The sequence below is a fragment of the Pantherophis guttatus genome, chromosome 1 (genome assembly GCF_059756535.1).
Source record: "Pantherophis guttatus breed Tessera chromosome 1, ASM5975653v1, whole genome shotgun sequence".
Taxonomy (NCBI): Eukaryota; Metazoa; Chordata; class Lepidosauria; order Squamata; family Colubridae; genus Pantherophis; species Pantherophis guttatus.
In genome coordinates, this window is record NC_142063.1 from 122,286,382 (window position 1) to 122,307,648 (window position 21,267).

Below are 21,267 nucleotides of genomic sequence, written 5' to 3' on the forward strand. Positions count from 1 at the left end.
ATTAATGTTTGTTTTCTCACTGTGATTGCTAACTCAAGTAAATAATTTATGGAATCACAACTACCACCCACTTAGGAAAAAAGATCCTTTATGGGATTCAGCCATGCTGCTCTAAAAATAAAAGGACTAATTATGGTAAGTGACATTTGACACAGATGAAGCTGCACATGAATTTAGTTTCATTGAATAGTGTAGTAAAAGAGGACCAGGAAGGAGAGTATACCAGATGAAATTCAAGCAGACCCAGTCCCATGATATAATGGCAATGTGTACCTTTCTATGGGACATGAACTTCTTTGGGATAGTTCTTCCCTGAAATTGCAATAGAAAGAGATAGGCCAATGATTTGTAGTGCAAAAGACATAATCATTAGAGAAGAATGCACAGTTGAAGTTTGAAGGTTTGTTTAAGACTTGAAAGAGAATTTCAGATAAGGGAAATTGTCTCATATGAAATGCAGAGAAGCTTAAGCACCGAAGGTAACTCCTTTAAGGTTTCCAAGTCCCAAAACAGTGTCAAAATGCTGCAAGGTTCACAGATCCTATTTTTGGAAATAGCAGAAGACCTGAAACACTTGAGGCAAAATTCCTTAAAGCAGATTTCTACAGTTTATGCTGTGCTGTAAATGAATTTTTGCATTTGGAATCTGGATATTTGAGACAATGGGAGGATTTGAAATCAACTAAGCTATGAAGCACCGTGGGTTTTCTGGGGGGGGGGGGAAGGGAGGGAGGGAGTGGGAGAGGGAGAGAGATATGATGGAATATCTAGCATTAAAAGGATATGAGTTCTGATCCTTCCTGATTTACAGTAGATGATGGCTTAATAAGAGAACCTTTACTCCCACAACATATTTGACAAATATCACTTCTGACAGGCATTGGAATACTTTCCCCATGGCCAAACTTGTACATTGCTCTCCATATTATTGGAAGGAAAATACCATAAATCCCAAGAGTTTTAGCCACAGAGTGAATTTAGCTACAGAGATGAAAGGAAATAGAAATGACAAATTAATTATTTATTTATAACATTTAATAAACATTTACTTACATCTGCAAAATGAGGGCTTCAGACTTAACCTCTCCTTCTGCCAACACTGACTGGAACTGACCCTGGAGTAAATAGGGGATCCATTGTAACACAATACCTCCTACCCCTAATCCCTTGAGTTGGCCCAGAAGGATAACATCATGATGGTATTGAAGGTCAGAGAGATCAAGGAGGGCCAGGATGGATACACCACATATTACCTTGTTATTCATTTTATAAAGGACTTCAAAAAGATTTATACAATCCTTGCTAGATAACCCAGGTAGGGTTAGAAATAGAATTGGGTGATCTGATTCCATATCAGATCTAAGGAAGTCATGAAATTTTGCTCAATCAGCACTGGTTCTTGAAAAATTCTGAAAAACAATCTATCATTTATTTCTGGAGGTTATTATTTATCTTTCACATCATTGTTTTTTCTTCTCTGCACAAATGTGTTTTTACTTTTAAGGTTGTTCTTCGATCATTAATAAAATCAAATAAATGAAAACAAAAAGAGAATGCAGTCAAATTTAGAACAAGCTCGCCAAAAAGCAAGTGTACAAAGTGTGTGAATTGTCCCTTGGCCTTTCCCATGACCTAGCACATACCAGTTATAGAAATTTGTCAATGATTAGTAGCTTATTCTTACAAAACCTCTATTTAGGCATATTTAGCGAGGGCAGAGTGGATTTGATCTTTGACTGAGAAACATTGTTAGAACAATCAAATTATTTTGAAAATCAACTTACTGCTCTGACATTCTACCTAGATTCATCCCAACGAATTTAAGACTGTGAAGAGATTTGAGAAAGAATGTTATAGTACAGACGAGAAAATCAATATGTAATAAATCCTAATGGTGTGATGCTGTGTACCTGAGGATATCAAAAATCAAAATCCTTGATGTAAATATGTTAGGAGAACAGGGATTCTCAGACCAGCTTAATTTCTTTTACTGCTATGTGTGATATCATGATTCCAAAATAATCAGATCTCATTTCAATTAATTAACATTGAGTAATGTTTAAACTACCCCATTGGCAACATTATTATCACATTATTATAATAACGATTGAGTTTTACATTATTGGGAGTCTTCTGCACTGGAATCAGTCAAAGCTGGTTAGAAACCCTTTTCTCTATGGAAGTAGATATTTCTGCACAAGTAGGCCTGCTAGGCTTCCCTGGCTTTGTAGAACATAAAAAAATAGTAATATGCAATTTCCTACCTTGTTGTTCCAGAAAGTTGCGCAGACTCTAAATATGTTTGCATGTCCTATCTTATGCACATTAATTATGTTACGCTTCTCTTCTGCAGAAGGGAAAGATGCCCACGACTGAAGTGTAACTAATGATGCAAAGCTTTTTGGAAGAGTGTGATTGTTTCCTCTTATTGCCATGTGTTTTTGTTCTGACCCTCTTTGTATGTAATACAAGCGTGCAATTGTTTTTTACTTTGCTAACCTGGTTCCCTGTCTCTGGTTTTTTGGGTGTCGCTGTTTGTGCCGTGGCCATGTGTTCACTTGCATGCAGTTGAGGAAAGGCCCTCCTGTGCCACCACCTCCAAAACTCACTCCATCCAAGGAGATGAAGCAGGAGAACATCATCAACCTGTTTGATGACAATTTTGTCCCAGAGATCAGTGTGACAACCCCCTCACAGGTTAGCTTCTCCTTCTTTCCTGCCCTCTCTTGCCCTCTCTTCTATTGTTCCCCCTCCACTTTTTCCCTCTTTTCCTTACTAGAGGTGTCAAGCCAAGAAAACTGTTCAGAGGGTCAGCAATCAAAGAGGTTTGAATTGGGCCAAAGGTATAGTGAATTGGAACCCCTAAACATTGGTGGATTCTTAACTGGAAACAGAACAGAAAAGAAAGTGCATTATAAACAGAGCACCTGCTTTCTTCCGTAGTGTCCTTCACCAGGATTTCCAAACTAAATATAAGAAAGGTGGGTGGGTGGAGCTAGTGGAATGCAAAAGGCATAGAAAACAAGACAACAGTTTTTTAAACCATGCTCACATCAAATGATCCCAGTACTTGGAACTGCTTTTTAAACAGAAATTTCCACACAATGGGTTGGAACTCCCAGGCAGCTGTGGACAACCCAAGCGCATTTCCTCTTTTTAATCTGCCATGGCTTGTCCAGACAAAGTCAGAGCACCGTCGAAACTCAGTCTGGACTTTGCTCCTTGTTTTGTCTGCATGAATTTGCAGTAGACTGTTGCAAGATGGCAGTGGTTGATTAATTAAAATACAATTATTAAAAGTGGTGTATTTATTTTTTTCCCCCAATGGAAATCATTATTTTTCTTTATGGTGAGCTTTGGTTCATAATGTTTGACAGTCCCTTAGACCAATGAAGTTCTTGACATTTCAGTCTCCTCTAGCTAAAAGAATAGTGTGAATAGTGTGAATTGGAGCCCACCTGTTTGATTTCCTTTAAAAGGCAGTGGCCCTGAGATTATTTTGTGCTGCTATTTTTCTTAGCTAATATATGGGCAGGACTGTGCCTTTTTAAAGGCTTGTGCAAGAGTAACCTGAAGTTTTATTGTGTTTTTAAGAGCCTTCCTTGTTTATTCAGATCAAACATGGGTTGACTAGTTCTTCTTGGCAATTATTTACATGTTAAATGTCCTTTCCCCCAATGGTTTTAGAAGCTTTGGGATTATACTGAGAGACGTCATTCCCTTGCCCAATGATTTTGCATTTAATTATTTTTACAAATTGCTAGCATTCACCAGCCCATCAGAATCTAATGCCCCCCCCCAAGCTAATCTCTAAAAGCAAATTTGCTTAAGGGATTTACCTGATCAATAGGTGAATCTCTTTTTGATGACACAACTTTAGATACTATGATGAGATTAAAAAAGCAGCCTGACCAGTTTTCTGGCCTCATTCTCACAACTTTTATCATCATCATCTTCTTCATCATCATCATTGTGATAAATGCTCTTTTTTTAAAAAAAGAAATTCATGAAAAGCAATCAATGGCACCTCTAGAATGTATGTTTCCTGACTCCATTCTTCCTTCCCTACCTCAGCACGGTGGCCTGCGGCTTTTACCTCTTCCTCCTGTTCGGCGACTGAAACTTTGCGTGAAAGGCCTGAATTTGGGAGAAAAGGCAAGTGTAGGCCTCAGGTTGCCAATGTGATGGGACACCCCACAGAGGCAGATGGACACTGCATGTAGTGTTCAATAGTTTGGTGGATCAGAATTTCCTTTTCACTCACAATGAGATACAAAATGACTGTTAACAAGTTTTCAATCTCTTTTTTTGTAAAGCTTTAATTCTCAGTTAGTATTAGACAAAGAGTAATATGGAATCATCCTGACATGTGCTAACACTGGCAGCGAGCCTCAGATAAGTATCAGAGACCTTCAGACTCAAGAAAGGGGAAAAAAATGACCAGTTCATTCATGTGAACATACTTAACATTTGTGTTTCTCTCTACAGACCGAAGTGTTACACTTGGGATATTGGTTTATTATCTCAATAAAATTTAGGCCTTGCAGAAGCTTACAATATTATTTTCTCTATCTAAAAACTTTCTGAACTGCTATAAGAATAGAAGTTGGCAAAAGTTTTAGATATTGGGTTTTTTTTTTCCTTGTCGTCCAAATAGTTTTTGAAGTTATTGGGATATAGAATGGGGAAAAGACATGAGGAAAAAAACAAGATATCTTTTGGGTTGCTATTTTTCCTAAAGTATATGCTGATGTACAAAGATTCTAGCCCTTAAAAACTCCCATATATGGTTGGAGTAAGCATGTCACATCGAGTGTGGTTCTCAGTGACAGACAGAAGACAAATTTATGTCTGGGTATTAAACACACAAGCAAGCATTGCTATTTTAATTTGAGGATAAAAAATAGACAATTTGAACTTTATGGGATTTTTTTTTTTTTGACAGAATTGCTTCCATTCAGGAATTACAATTGCAAAACTTGTCTATGCTTTCATGTTTGAGAAAGCCGTAGGCCACTGATCAGTCTTTCCATCCTTGTCTGCTCCTATCCTTTCCCTGTAGCATGCCTCAAGCATTTTTTATGCCATGTTTTGTATTGTATGTATTTGTGTAAAAACCCTTGCATAAACAGAACATTCTGACTGAGAGAGGTTCAGAGTGTAGGAACTTGAGCTGTAGAGTATCTTTAGAAAACAACTTGAATTTTTAGTGGATAAGGGATGGGGAGCAATAGGTATATGGACAATTTCTATTTTTAGCGGGGTCAATTATTTAGGAAGATAGAGAAAATTGTCAAGGAGGAAGAGTCTTCAACATCTGGTACAAGTAACAGGTAAGAATCCAGCAGGCTATGACCTCATTTTAAAATTTTATTTCATATACACGAATTGGACTTTATTTCCAAAGAAACTGTTGTCAGGACCATTAAGTGGAAAATGCAGATTAACTGTGAATGTTTAATGCTTATATTGTGGAGGTGAAGGAACAGGAAACATCTCAGTTGAATGGATTTCAGTGGGTTTTCTTCTTCTTATAAAGAAAGTAAAAATGAAGAAATTATAGTAATATGCTATATAATAATCTAGAAATATATATTACTAGATTGCTTTAGTTGAAAAATTCCAGATACCCATTAACTGATATATTTACGTTTTTGGTAGATATTTGGTATTGACAATTATTTTGTATTATCTAGTAGAAATTAGGAAATGATTTAGTTTTCTTGAATTACATTAAGCAATATTATGAAAATGTTGTTAATAGTATCACTTGGCAAGATTATATGATCTGCTTGTTAATAAGAGGATGCTGGTATTTCTGTCTTGCTTGGATGCAATATATCCTAAATTTTTATGGTATTTCTGTAATTTATTATTATTGCAAAATAAGAGCCCAGGAAGCAAACTGCCTTCATATGATAGAATAGTAGAGGAATCACTCAGATACAGATACAGAATAGCAGATTTGGAAGGGATCTTGGAGGTCTTCTAGTCCAACCCCCTGCTCAAGCAGGAAGCCCTATACCCGTGATGGCGAACCTATGGCACTCGTGCCAGAGGTAGAATGCAGAGCCCTCTCTGCTGGCACATGCGCCGTTGCCCCAGGTCAGATCTCCATGGTGTTTCTTTCGTGAGCTTCTGTTTCCCAGCAAACGACAAAAAGATCTTACCTCTTGCCGCACTGCTGGTGTTGGGATGCCCCGCTTCCTGCCAGCCAGCTGGTTTTCGGATCTCTGCTGCGCATGCACGCATGTCCATGCATGTTGGTATGTGCACATGTCGGCATGTGCGCATATTGGTGCATGCACATGTCGGCGCGTGCACAGGTTTGTGCGCATGCATACACCTTTCAGTTTGGGCATGCGCATGCACGCAGTTTGGCCACTTGGTGTCTAAAAGGTTTGCCAATACTGCTCTATACCATTCAGACAAGTAAGTTACCAGAGATAGATTTTAAAGAAAGAAAAAGATAGTGGTACAGAAACATTGTGAGATTAAATTAGAGGTTTTCCCCGAAAGTGCTATCCAATCATTTTTTTAAGATAACCAGAAATGTGGTATCAATACAACAGGTGTGCTGGAGATTATAGGTCCACCATAGGGTTTGAAGCAGTGACGCCTGAGAGAGTCAAAGAATCCTTGTTTGGATGTATGGAACTTGAAATTGATCTAACAGGCAGCCTGGGACAGTGGCATAACAAATGCAGTGCCTGAGCTTTGTAAAATGTTAATACTTGAATTTCATGATCTACTATTTGCAGAAGTGTTAAGCACATTATAGCCAACCAACATATATGAATATATATTTAATATATAACCTTTTGCACCTTCAGTTTGCAGATAACATCTTCCGCATACCATCCATCTTTTTCAACTGTCTAAAAATACTGATTTTTTTTTTCCTTTAATGCTGCCAAGTTTGATGCCCCTGGGTCTTTCCAGGAGGGAGCCAGCCTATTGGATCTGGATTTTGATCCCATTAAACCAGATAACAACCTTGTAGGGAAGTCACCCACACCTGCTACTCAGGTTGGTTTACCCGTTGTCATTCCTTCATTCCATGACCAGGCGGTAAAGACTTTATGAGTTCTTATGGGGCGAATTGTATGGTGTGACAGATGAACTCTTGGTGATTAAAATGCATACTTGAGTCTTGCATATATCTTGTTGATCAGCAGTAATATTTGGTGTTTATTTAATGTATTTAAGAGCGTCTATTATTTCTTAGAATATTCCTATCTTGTATTACAGATAGTGCAAAGGGCTGGAGAGGGGAATAATGGTTTGTCTTTAGCCAAATTGCAATATTACAGATTTGGTTAAGTCTGAAATAGTAATCAGGCATATCATAGAGTTATTAGTTAGATGCCATTGAGTTAGATGCTCATGATGATTGCATAGGCAAACACTCTTCATCTTGTACCATATTTAGTTGTAACTCGGATTTTTTTGATCCCACCCATCCATCCATCTTATCTTCCTTTTGAGTACTGAAATATTTAAAGAACTGAAATTGATCATGGCCCAATAGGTCAATGTCTACTGACCACATAGAATCATTATCTCCAGGAGGATCTGTTCCTAACTTGGTCCTTCAAGTCTTAACTACTGAAATGGACTATCCAAAACTATAAACCACATTACTTAGTTTCAATGTATGACATTACTAAACATTTTGTGGCTATTTGGTATGTTTGCACTTTTTATGTTGTTTGAAATAATAAAGACTTAATGCTTTTTTCCCCATTGCTTTTTGCTATGCTTAGTCTTTCTCTTGGGATTTATGGGAGGTAAGATTTCTATTAATACAACTTTCACTGCAAAATTATAATGTAACATTTGTGTTTGTAAATGTTACTTAGCACCATTATTATGCAAAGACCATTATGTGTACCTTGAGCCTCTATTCTCATTGACGGTAACAATCCAGTTGCTTGGTTAGATACTCCCACAGTAGAAATATCTGGCAAATTTAGAAGTATAAGGAACAGCATTATTTTGTCATTTTCATATTTTAGATAGAAAATATCTTCCTAGTGTGAGCAATGGCTGGTCAAAATTTCCTTTTGAAAACATGGCAGAGGTGTAGAGGAAGCCTTAGAGTTTTCGGATGTCATTTCTTCTCCCACATTCCCATTTTGGCCATTTTGATCTCAGATATTCCAGCTGTTGCTTTGGAAGTTGTCAAGGATGATAGAAAATGAAATTTTTGAAGAGATCTCCCTTGTGTTCTGGAGAAAGTTCAATGCATCCCATGGTACTCTAGGCATAGAATTACTTTTTAAAAGGAAATATGTTTTATAAGTATATATATATACACACACACACACACAATATACTGGAAGATCATGAGTTTTGGCGCTGCCTTAGGCACAAAGCCAGTTCTGTGGTCTTGGGCAACAAACTTTCTCTCAGTTTTAGGATGGTTTGCCATGATTTGCCATTGCCTCCTTCCTAAAGCTGAGAGAAAGTTTGTGGCCCAAGACCACAGAGATGGCTTTGTGCCTAAGGCAGGGCCAGAACTCATGGTCTCCCAGTTTCTAACCAGATGCCTTAATGACTATACCAAACTGTCTCTCCAATGATAAAATGCCTTTGGTAGCATAGTTTTGTTTGTTGGTTTAGGTTGCATGTGGTAATGTCTCAACAGCTCTAGTTTCATATCATGGTACTCTGTAGTATCTATCACTGTTTCTAAGTTTGTATTGAAATGAAGTTGACAATGGTATCATGTCAAGTGCTATCAAATCGTTAATCTTGTTAATATATTCAGGCATTTTAGAATCAGTGCTTATCAACTATTAATAATTTACTTCTCTATGCTCCTGTATTTTTAAAAGCCTTGCTCTGATTTCCTCTCATTTATAATGTTTAGTTCTAGCTATTGTTTTCTGATGTAATGATAAAGGGATAATCAGGTTATGTAGGTTTAATAGCTTTAAATTAACAAGGAGATTGCAATTATTATTGGACAAGTGATTGCTGTGTATATCTCACTTAATTTCAAGTTGTGTTTTTATTATGCTATTTGGATTGTGACTTATTAGTTACTAATAGTTTTCCTCCATTAAATATCAGTATCAGTGAAACCCTAGGTCCATTTTAAATTGCACACGATTCTGAACCATCTTCAATAGGAATGTAAAATTGTCACTCTTTAAACTGTATTTTACTAATGGGTTTTCCATGCTTTCTCCTCCTAGAAAAAATGATATTTATGTTGAGTAGACAATGAGTTAGAAATGGAGATATCAATCCCAGACATTGCAGGGAAGTTATTTCAGAATCTGTCCTTCAGATCTATTTAGGATAAAATAACAATTTACACTAACATCCAGGAAATCACTGGAAATCTGATTTTCTTTATGGTGGATGTGCAGACTACAGTGTTTCTTTATTCAAATTTAATTCTTTATATTCCAGCAAGATTTTGATTTTAAGGAGAAAGGACAACTAGAGATAAAAGGCAAGCATCCTTTTAAAATAGAATCAGCAATATAAGAGAGTCCACATAAAATGACAGAAATGCTTAGAGAAGAGAATATTTGCAATTTTCAACCAAGCAAATAGAGCACCAAGGACCCCAGAGAAATACCAAAATTCTTATTTAAGGAAGTTTGGAGTTGATTGGGGAAGAAGGTGCTGCTTTTTTTCCAACTGCTAAACCAATATTGTGAAATAGCCTCCCTGGGGAGACTGGATTATCTCCCTCTCTGTTGGTTTTCTGCAAGTTTTTAAAGAACTAGCTTTTTTTTGAGAGAGAGTCTGCCCTCATTTGAATTGTTATTGTCATCTGTTATTCTCTTTCTATTTTTGTAGAGTTGTTGTATTTTTAATTTTTATATGGGATATATTTTGCATTTTATTTTTTACGTGAGCCACTGAGTCATTATTTATTATGGTGACATACAAATGTGTTTAATAAATCAATTAAATATAGCACTGCTATATTATTAACTTTGCATACCTTCCCCAATCTCTCTCCCCACCCTTCAAAATAATTTCACACTTTTGCTACAGGATTGGTTGCATACGTAATATAGCACTGCCTTTCCCCTATTAATTATCCAATTAAATATAAAGCAATTGACTCTTAACAGCCTAACATATCTAATTACTCTGGAACATTTTCACTGTCTGTCTTCTCACAGTATTTTTCATTATTGTATCTTCTCGTAGCCATTACTTTCTCTTCCTACTGCCCAATTTCTGTTTCTCTCTTTTCCTTAAATTTTATATATCTGCCTGGGGGAAAAAATCCCTTCAGCAGATGCAATTTATGAATTTGTTTCATAAAACAAATTCATAAAACAAATTTATGAATTTGTTTCCTGCTGATAATTTTAGCAATAGTGCATTTGTGGTAGATTGGCCAATCAGCCTACTCAGATTATCAGCCAGCTAAGGTTAAACTAACAAATGTTCAGAAATTTCTTTCTTGATTGCTGTGTTCCATACTAGGCGTTATCTGGTTGCTGGTTTTCTTTGGCCTTCTTTATTTAGCACACGTCATTTCCAACAAAATTAGAATTTAATTCCTATTATATCAATAGGGCGGGATCTACTCAGGGGTGGGCTTCAAAATTTTTAGCAAGGAGTTCTCTGCCTGGTTGCTGGGTGTGCGTGGCCATGTTGGGCATGGCCTAGTCGGCCTCCTGCACCACGGCGAGAGGTGTGTTTTTGCCATCCCCAAGCTCCAGAGGCTTTCCTCGAGCCTCCGGGAGGGTGAAAATGGCCTCCCCAGGCTCGGGAGGCCAGAAGCAAAAAATAGTTACTAAAACATGTCCCCCAAATTCACCAGAACTCAACTCAGGCTCGAGGAAGACTTTTTATTTTAAGTTTGCATGGGCATTCATTTCATTTACTATCTACTAAGAAAAGAAAATCCAAAATCTATAGTTGAGTGATAATAATTTCTTTAATTTGGGATTTTAGAATTCCCCTCCCCCCATGGCTATAACACAACCTGGTGTTATACCTTGTACTACCATGTTTTCCCGAAAATAAGACAATGTCTTATATTTTTTTGAACCCCAAAATAAGCGCTTGGCCTTATTTTCGGGAAAGTCTTATTATTTTGGGGTGCATGGAGCAAGATGGGGCTCTTCTTGCCGTCTTACCTAATTTCCAGCTCTGCATTTAAATATTTTTGGGGAGGGCTTATTTTCGGGGGGAGGCTTATTTTAGCAGATGCACTCAAAAGCCTTATTATCAGGGGATGTCTTATTTATGGGGAAACAGGGTAATATATAGCATAGTATTTAATTTGGTATAGTAAGATAATCTATACTAATGTACATTATAGAGTATCTCAGGGTTCTGATTTCATAAATTATATTTCTTTTTAGAAATGTTCAAGATTTTCAATATATTAATAATGTATGTTTTGTTTGGAGGTTGGAAGGTTGTTTGAGAAAAAAAACATTATTAAATGAAGGAGATTATTCATAGTGTAGAATAGAATTTTTTTTTTCCTCATAACACTAAAGTTGTGACTCAAGATTCTGGATCATCACCCAGCACCAACAAAAGCAACATTACTTTCTGCAACAAAAATACTACTTTTTAATTAATGGCTTTAAAAAAGAGATGGAACAAATTTGTGGAGGCTGTCTTAATCAGCTTCTCATGATGTTAGTTTGAAAATTACAGCTGAGGACAGGTTTGTTGGATACAGGTAGTCCTTGATTTACGACATGTCATTTAATGATGGTTCAGAGTTATGGCAATCTTGGACAAAGTGACTGATGACTTGTACTTGCCCTCACAACCATCATACCACCCATACAGTCACGTGATCACAGTTTGGCAGCTGGCTCACATTTATGACTGGTAGCAGCATCCTGTGTTCATGTGATTTCCAGCAAAAAAACATTGGGGAAGCTGGATTCAGATAACAATCATGATGATTTGCTTAACAGCTGCTTTTAAAAAGGAGCAGGGTCACTGAGCCACAGTGACGCAGTGGTTGGAGTGCAGTACTGCAGGCTACTTCTGCTGACTGCCGGCTGCCTGCAATTTGGCAGTTCAAATCTCACCAGGCTCAAGTCAACCTTGAGCCTGGTGAGATTTGAACTGCCAAATAAAATGAGGACCCAGATTGTTGGGGGCAATATGCTGACTCTGTAAACCATTTAGAGAGGGCTGTAAAGCATGGTAAAGCAGTATATAAGTCTAAGGGCTATTGCTATTGCTATTGTTGAAAGAAAGCTTATTGCCAAATTAGAATTAATCATAATTCCTTTTTAGTTCTCCAGTCTCTTTGTCAGCCACATTTAAATCTTTTATTTAAGAGAATTAGAACAGATATGGTAGGTTTCACTTGAATAGAAGCAATAATGATGATGGGGAAAAAAAAACATTTTGATAATCTGACATTTTGCAATTATATGAACATCAGAAAATCCTGGACATGCTCTTGATTTATATGTTGAAGAGGAGCCTAGCTGTGGAAAGGTGTAGAGGTGATTACCAAGAATATTTTTAGATGGGAAGGTGTACAACTTTGCTTCCCTTGAGTAATGTTGAAGCAATCTTAATTGGGTAGCTTTCATACGAATAGTCAAATCATGCTTCTGTTTTTTACAAGAAGAGAAACACTACAGCCAGGAACTGAAAAGATTCCTTTAAATCTCACGTATAGAAATATCAGAGGACAGACGAGCTTGACCCAGACAAGACAACTGTAAGAATGTAATAAAAAGCTAACATTCTAGCCTAAAACTATTTGCTTCTCATGAAGGTGATGCAACATCGGCTTGCCAATGCAGTACACAAATTGAGAGTCTATTGATCCCAAACAACTTGCAGCATGGACATGGCTATTCATCTAAGAGATCAACCCAGTTCAGCTTTGACCTTCAGAAACCGATAGTTCAAATCAGCCCTAAAAACAGAGCAGGTCATGGCAATTCTCTGCAAAGGCATGGGATTGGTTAGGCACTTTGAGATCCAGAAGTTTAACTGCTTTTGTGTTACAGCCTACAGAAGCCACTCCTGCTGAGGCTGAGGGAGCTGGCAAAGGAGGAACAGCTGGAGCTGAAGCAGCTGCTAAACCCGAAACTGATTCAGGATCTGCCTCAGTAAGATCCTAGGCAAGGGAGAGGGAGGAGGGGTCTCATTCTCCCCTAACTGTTATTCATATTTAATATGAGCAGATGTGAACCCATTGAAGATAAAATGTTTAGCTTTTCTGAGCCATTGGTTGAATCCCTAATTGGAGACTCTGTTAATTTGGACCATAGAACAAAGCCCATTATTCATCCATAGATGGTTGTCTCTTTGATGCAAACAGCTAAACATATTCCTGCAGCATTTGCAATTCATCTGAATTGGGAAGAATATATCTGCTTCAGTCCCAGTTAATCATCTTGGAACTTTTATGTGTGCCCAACATCTGGACCTACATTTTTTAAAAAAAAAACAACAACCCTTTTTCTTTTTTTATTAAAAAGTTTTAACAAGTATTACAACAATTTTTCCCATCCCTCTTCCCCCCCCCTTCCCTCCTCTGCTGAAATTTTGGCCATCTCTGCTAAATTCACTACTTTTAGTATCCATTCTTCAATAGTAGGCAAGTCTTCCTTCTTCCAATACTGCACCACCAAGAGTCTGGCTGCTGTTATTAAATTTAAAATCAACTTAGTCTCTATAACAGTACAATCTGTAATTATACCTAACAAAAAGAACTGTGGAGTAAATTTTATCTTCTTTTTGAGAATATTTTGAATAATCCACCATATTTTTATCCAAAATGCCTTAATTTTTTTACACGTCCACCATATATGATAATACATAGCATCATCATATTCACATTTTTAATTTCCTCTTCTAAATTCTTCCTTTTTTCCCCCTGTTTACATCTATGTTTATTAGTCAAATATATCAAAATACCTCTCATATATGCTTTACTTGCATCCCAAACCATTTCCATAGATGTACCCTTATGCATATTTATAATGAAAAATTCTTTCATAATTTTTTTACATTCTTTTACGTTTTCCTCATATCTAAACAGATTTTCATTTAACCTCCAAGACCTCTTAGATCCCATTCCATATTTTTCTCCTCTTTTGTGGTGAATTTAGGCCATTAACATTCCAGGTCAAAAATCTAGTTGCCATTCTTGGGCCCCTGAAGCTTTTGGAGCATCTGCTGGAAGTCTCCATGCATTTTACTTTTTGGCCTTGCTCCTCCCACTGCTTCTGTTTTTGTAGTTTCTTGAATCATCTGGAGTTGCTGCACTCTTAATTCTTCTTGACGCTTGGCTGCCGCTCGGGTCTGTCTTTGATACTTAGGTTCTTCTATTTTTTCGAATATCTCCAAAGCCTGAGCAGTAGTTGAAAGTTGTATTAAGTCTTCTTGAGTAATTAAAGCTCCCCCTTGAGCCTGTGCCAATAATTCTTCCTTCTCCCCTTTCTTGCCCCCTTTTCTGCTTCCATCTTCCTTCTAACTTCTGGGGACTATGGGCGTCCAGCCTTTAGTACATTGGTGTAGAAATCTCTTGCCTTCCACACTGAGTTAAGACAATGTCTTTCTCCTGAATAATTCACCACTAGTCCAGCTGGAACCTCCCATCTGTACTGTATCTGACGGTTTCTCAGTTCTTCCACCAGAAAGCCATAATCCCTTCTGGCTCTCAACATTTTGGGGGGGATTTCTTTCAGTATTAAAACCTCCTGCCCCTGCACTTGAAGTTTATTCTTAAAAATGACTTGTAGGATTTCATTGCTTATTCTCCTTGTTGTAAAATAAACTACAATGTCTCTTGGTAGATGTTTCTGTCTGGCAACCCATGAATTGACACGGTAAATTTTGTCAATTTGCCATTCAAGATTTGCTTTTTGGTCTCCCATTATCTGTGCAAATGATTCTGAAAAAATCTCTCTCAAATTCTCTTGCTTATTTTCTTTGAGGCCTCTTATTCTCAAAGCAAATTCCATATCTCTATATTGTATCATTATCACATCGGCCTCTGCTCTTTCCATCTTATTCTGGACCTCCCCCTTTTTCATTGTTGAGGCTAACTTTCATTTGTTCAGCATGTCTAGTTACAATTTGATACCCTTACAAAATCACAAACAGCTGTTACTGCTGGGAATGAGAATGATTCCGAGGACACAGAAGTTGGATAGATCCGTGATAAACACCAAAACTGATTTTAGATTTTTTTTTAAAAGAGGGAGAAAATTGACCAGAATTTCTGCCTATTACTACAAACCTAAATGTCTTGTAATAACAGAATCTGTTATTTACTCCATTAATCTTTACGCACACCAATTTCCCTCTACAATTTATTGCCTTCTGTGGTCTCCTTTCCATCTTTTCATAAGTCATTATATTTACCTCAGCCACCCCTCATACCTAAATCCTAACTTCCACAAAATACTGACATCTAATGAATATTTCAATAAAGGATTCATTTTTTCAAAAATGGCTACAGAGTGGGTTTGCTCTATGTTCTTTTCTCAATTGGGCCTAACTTTGGTGCCTTTAACCCTGTTTTATTTCCTTCAGAGTTCTCTGCCAACTGTAGTTGTGGATACTGTCCCTGCCACAGTTAATGGGACCGATGAGAATACAGTTGTCTCTGAAAGGTCTGACATGCCACCAGGGTTTCTCTTCAAGGTAAGTTTCTGTGGTGAAGATGCACCTGAATATTCATCCTAGACATGCAGCCATTTCATTCTATGGGTTTTGAATAACTGAAGCTGTAAGATGGAAAATTGACTCAGCCCTTTATGAGAACTCAGTGCACAATTTTAAATGAGTTTAGTTTGGATACAGGAAACTCACCAGTGTCACATGTAATGCTGATAAATTATTGTCTGTTGAAAGAAGAAAGAAAGTAAATAGAGTAGACTAGTTTGGATAGAATCTGTTACTGAATTTCTAAAATCTAATATTTATTTTATTTTATATGTATATACACATACACACACACACACACCAATGGTGGGTTGCTCCTGGTTTGGACCAGTTCTATAGAACCGGTAGTAAAACCAGAGGGAGGCTCCACCCACCCACCCTGACGTGATCAAAACGCTTCTGCGCATGTGCAGAAGAGCTCGCGTGAGCGAGCGAAGCGAGCGCATGTGTGCGGCCCCGTTGCAAACCAGTAGTAAAGGTAAGTAGAACCCACTCCTGACACACACACATATAACAATAAAATAAAATAAGTATTAGATTTTAGAAATTCAATAACAGATTCTATCCAAAATAGTCTGTATGTGTGTATGTGTATATATAGTATTTCAATTTATATGCCGCCTCACTGTCAAGTGACTTGGGGTGGCTTACTAAGACTCTTACTAAGACTATTGGTATCTTATTTACTTACTTCTTTTACAAAGAAACAATACAAAAACTATCCCAAAATAACTGCAAAAAATAATTGAAGCAATGAAACTATAAAATCATAATCTGCAGGACAGCATCAATTCATTTCCCTAAAAGTACAATCATCATGTATCCTAGACCTTTCCTGAATACTAAACAGATTAAGGAGAAATGGAACAGCAGACAGACTGCAGTGTAGTTAGTATGTAAGGGTTCAGCTGCACTAGATATGTATAGATATGAAACAAGATCTCCCCCTTAATTCTTAACTGTGGAATCATTATTCTTGTGCAGGTACAAGCCATGCATGATTACGCAGCTACTGACAATGATGAATTGCAGCTGAAAGCTGGAGATGTGGTCTTGGTGACTCCTTTTGAAAATCCAGAGGAGCAGGTATGGTGATAATGCAGTAGGTATGTCTCATAACTAACATGGTTTTTGAAGTCCTGCATTGGTCCAGTTTCAAGAAGATTTCAGATCAAATCTGCATTCTGTAATGAAGCATGCTATGTGGCCTTCAGTAAGTCAAACCTTTCAGTTTAACCTCTTGATAGACATGATAATGAATCAATCTCTACTTCTTCAAATAGTAGGCTATTTCTTTAAAATGACATTTTCCTATGTAGAAGCAAATATTGCATGAGAAGGATGTGGTTTAACAGAGATCTACGGTATAGGAAGATGAATATTGATTATTGAATTTCCTAATCCTATCCAATATCCAACTAAGGAGGTTATCCTTGTTTAGTGTTACTTTTTAAATTATAATATATATAAATATTAGTCTGTAATATTAGGTTTATCTAATTAGATCAGAAAAAAGGCAATCAGAATACTACAGCAGAGAGTCTCATTGCCCTTGCAACCAGGAACATATTTTTTAAGTATTAAAAAAAGGACCTCTTAATTACGGTATCTCAAGGTAATTTAATTTACCTGTAAAAAAAGTGAATTAATGTACCCGCTATTGTACTCTCTGCTGTTTTCTTATTTCATATTTGCTTTTCATCCCTCTCTCTGCCCTACAAATGTCTAAAAATTGTGATGGTGGCTATCAGTGCAATATTTTTCTCTCGGTCTTATTCATGCTCTTTTTGAATGCCAGTAGATGGCACTGTGTTCTTATAGGTCTTTATTGCATTCATTCATTTTTGTAAAGAGAGTGAAGTAGAAATAGAAATGGTTCTTAGCCAATGATACTTTTTGTTTGCATGCTTTTTCCTATAGTCTCATTGTAAACATTAGTGTTGCATCAAACATTACAAAGGATGCCTCATCTGTAGAAGGCTTCCTCTAGATTTGGAACCTTTCCTCCAGTTCTCTGAGTAGCTATACATATAGGGTCACTTCTATTTGCTTGCATTCTGTAGGAGAAAAGCAGGCTGAGCTGGAAAGTGGGGTTAAATGTGTCATCAGTTTGGAATCATTGCATTGCCACAAGAAACCTAAGTCCACCCCCCCACACACAAATTCTGTTGACCCATATCAAGCGCCAATTTAATTTTGACCATTAGTTGACTAGATTCTTTTATTAGAGGTAGCTCTTCTGTGAACTCTTCTTTACCCAAATGCTTGCTAGCCAGCATTGCTGCCCCCTCCCTCCCAGCAGTCGGAAGTTGCAGTATTCTCCAAAAACCATGGAGGCAAAGTCAGGAACACTATGGAGAGAGGCAGTGGGTTTTGATGGTAGGAATATCAACCTTAGGGAATACCTTGATGAGGTCAATACTCCCACTAGAGCCAAAAAGTGGGGCTGAGGGGGGGGGAATTGGCTGCTGGGGAAGGTTTTCTCTCCAGCAACCAAAGGAGAAATGTTCTTGGAGGCACAGAACTCTATGGCTAGATGGAAGGAGGCAGTCCTGTAGCTGGCCAGTTGGTCATCAACCTATTTCAGCCTTCTCTTTCGTTCACTGATGAACTGATGCATAGAAAAGGTCTCTACTGTTTTTCCTGTTTGCCACTGGATCCGTTCTCAACCCACTTAAGTTGCTGGTTGGCTCTGAGATGGAGGCTCCCATATAAGGACATATACAAAATAACTGGCAGGTCAGAGCCTGTGTAGATAGGTTCTGAGAAAAAGGCAACTTCAGGGAAAGATAAATACATATAAAATCATACATGGCATGGGAAAAGGAAAGGAAATTTCCTTCACAGTTTTCAAAACACTAGGACCAAGAATCAAACTACTGGAAAGGGATTTGGGACAGACCAAAGAAACCACTGCTCCATACAAGGCATAATTAGCTTGTAGAATTCATTGCCATGAGATATTGTGATTTTCATCTTGAAGACTCAGTATTGGAATAGCCTGCCTCCAAATCCCAGTTGCAGGAACAACTGTGGGAAAAGAGTATGTCTGTATTGCACTTCCTGCTTGCAAGCACCCCGGAAGGATGAGAAGGAACACAAGGGTTGTTCACAAGTGCTGTGATTAATGATAATAATTTTATCACCAGTACATAACTTTATCATTTGATTTAAAATTCAGTTTCAGTGAACTTCGAGACAAATAATGCCTGGTGTTTGTTGTACCAACATTTTCTCTTTTTCTTCTGTCTCTTGCCAGGATGAAGGATGGCTGATGGGTGTGAAAGAATCTGATTGGCTTCAGCATAAAGCATTCGACCAATGCCGGGGAGTTTTCCCAGAGAATTTCACTGAACGGGTGCAGTGAGGTCTTGCAGCTCCTTAGATAGCTTCTCTTCAGCAAGAAAGCAAGAGGTGTTTTTCTCTCCCTCCTCCTGAGGAAGGTCTAAAAAAAAAATTGAAAGAATGTTTTTTTTTAAAAAAAAGGAGCTTAAAGGTTGGATTCTTCACAGAAAACAATGTTTTTAGAAATCCACTGAATCAAAGTATTATCAAAGATAGAGATAATAAAGAAAGACAGGTTGGGAAAAATCCTTTTTTCTGTTTGAGTTAAATAAGGTCAATCCAGAAGGTTGTCATTGAGTGGTGGAGCAATGTTGTGTGAAATAGGATGTGCTCAGCATCGTAAACTGTGAATACTGGCAGTCCTGTTCTCCTGAAACTACACAATAAAGTTTTATCTTGTGGGAAGGCACGGTCAACCTGTTTTGTGACTGAACTTGTTTCTGTGGCACCCCCTGCAAAGTATACCATCACGTTGCCCCAGGTTCGATGCCTGTCCTGTGTTTTGTGTGTGTGTGTTTGTGTTCTCCTTTTGAAAAAAAAAATCTAACCAAAGTTCATACATTTAAAATACTTGTCATTACTTATTAGAAAGAAAGTAAGCCTGGTCCTTGACAGGTATGGTTTAAGAATGACCTGCATTTTTTATCCTGTAGGAAACATTCATATGGGGGGAAAGTATAAATATAGCTTCTTTACTACTATTGTTTTCATAATATTGTATTGAAATTGAGGGTTGGTGATGGCTGCAGATTCTGTGCTGTCTGATAGGAAGAGGTGATGAAGAAGAGAGATACATATAATTAACACCAATGTAGCTGATTTTGGCATAATGATAAAGGTCACATAAATGAGGTGATGGAGTGACTGCTTCATTTGTATAACTTCTAGCTGTGTTTGCATTGCTCTGAGTCCTGAACAATTATTCCCAGTGTCTTTGCTCTTAAGATGTATTTATCTTGTATTTAAAAAACTATAATGGGTGAAATTCTAGGGCAGGTTGTTAAACACAAGGCCCACGGGCTAGATCTGGCCTACGATGTGGTTGGTTAGATCTGGCCCGCAGGGCCACCTGGAAACAGCAAAGGACCGGCCCGCGGCACCTTGGCCTGGCCCAGGCTGGCCAGGCACTGATCTACAATTTGATGATGGTCATCCAAGCTGGAATGCTGTCAGCCTTGGATTTTCAGGCTGTCCTGGAGGCAGTGAGGGGCTGACCCCGCCCCACCCCATAGGCGCACACATAGGAGGCGGTGAGCACGTGAGGCCTGGCATCCCTGGTGACTGTCTTGCCCCTCAGCCTGACTGCATTCTGGGTGCTTCCCTTTCACCTAGGATGCCAGCCTCTGTGCACTCACCGCTTCCTGTGCGCATGCTCAGGGGGTGGGGCCAAGCACCCCAGATAGCTGTCACCAAGTTGTACATCAGTGCCGCACCTGCCACCAGGGCCTTCATGGCCCATTTGCCAGCCCGGCCTTGCAGCACAGGAGTGCTTCCCTTTTACCTGGACTGCCCCTGCATGGGAAAGCCACAACTGCCAGTGGCATGGCCTCCAGTATGACCTTCCTGAGGACAAAGGAAGGATGGAGATGGGAATGAGAAGGAGGGAAGCAGGGAAGGGAGGAGGAGGGAGGGAAGGATAAGGAAGGAAGGAAGGAAGGAAGGAAGGAAGGAAGGAAGGAAGGAAGGAAGGAAGAAGGAGATTATGAGTGGGAGAGAGGGTCTGAGGGAAGTCCTGCCTTAGCACTTGGCCACCAGCAGCCCTGCTGCCCTTTCACCATCCTCTCCTCTCCTGGTGGTCTCCCATCCTATCACTGTGGATGCTTTGGTTACCAAGCCAGGTCTCCTCACAAGGAGACAGAATGGGCCTCCCTCTGACCAACACTCTTTGCCCTCCCACACCCAACATGAGCAACCTGGCCAAGGAGAGCAAGCACAGCAGAGCAGCCTTGAGGTAAACGCAGCTGGGTGCCCCCTCGGGGAAGTGGGGCTGAGCTATGGGGCCCCAGTGCCCTGGGAGCTTGAGGGCTGGGCCCTTGCCCACTGCTGCCCAGGGCTCTAGCAGCCCACACTGTTGTACAAGGGTCCTCTGCATGGCCTGAAAGGGATGGCGAAGCTCCTCTGGTGGACAAGGGTTTGGAGATCACTCTGGTCTTGCCTTTCTCCATTGGAGACAATGGATCCCCTCAGCCCTGCTTGGGCCACCACAGCCACCCCAGATATGAGCCACATCGAGTTGGCCATGCCCACCCAGTCAGCTATGCCCACCTGGCGCCC

At 38.8% G+C, this 21,267-nt stretch overlaps 1 protein-coding gene across 25 annotated transcripts in view; it reads left to right on the forward strand.

Annotated features, from left to right (window-relative positions):
• Positions 1-19,409, forward strand: part of BIN1 (bridging integrator 1) — a 114,713-nt gene extending 95,304 nt beyond the window's left edge. For 4 of the 25 annotated variants that reach the window (XM_087881715.1, XM_087881717.1, XM_087881712.1 and 1 more), the window contains 8 exons: positions 2,569-2,697; positions 4,075-4,155; positions 6,919-7,029; positions 7,767-7,790; positions 12,981-13,082; positions 15,517-15,627; positions 16,633-16,734; positions 18,908-19,409. In XM_087881715.1, coding sequence (XP_087737841.1) covers positions 2,569-2,697; positions 4,075-4,155; positions 6,919-7,029; positions 7,767-7,790; positions 12,981-13,082; positions 15,517-15,627; positions 16,633-16,734; positions 18,908-19,015 — 768 coding nt within the window. In that variant the 3' untranslated portion in view covers positions 19,016-19,409. The remainder of the gene's footprint in view (positions 1-2,568; positions 2,698-4,074; positions 4,156-6,918; positions 7,030-7,766; positions 7,791-12,980; positions 13,083-15,516; positions 15,628-16,632; positions 16,735-18,907) is intronic. The other 21 variants (XM_087881721.1, XM_087881725.1, XM_060687887.2 and 18 more) reach the window with 6 other exon arrangements.
• The last annotated feature ends 1,858 nt before the right edge of the window (positions 19,410-21,267 follow it).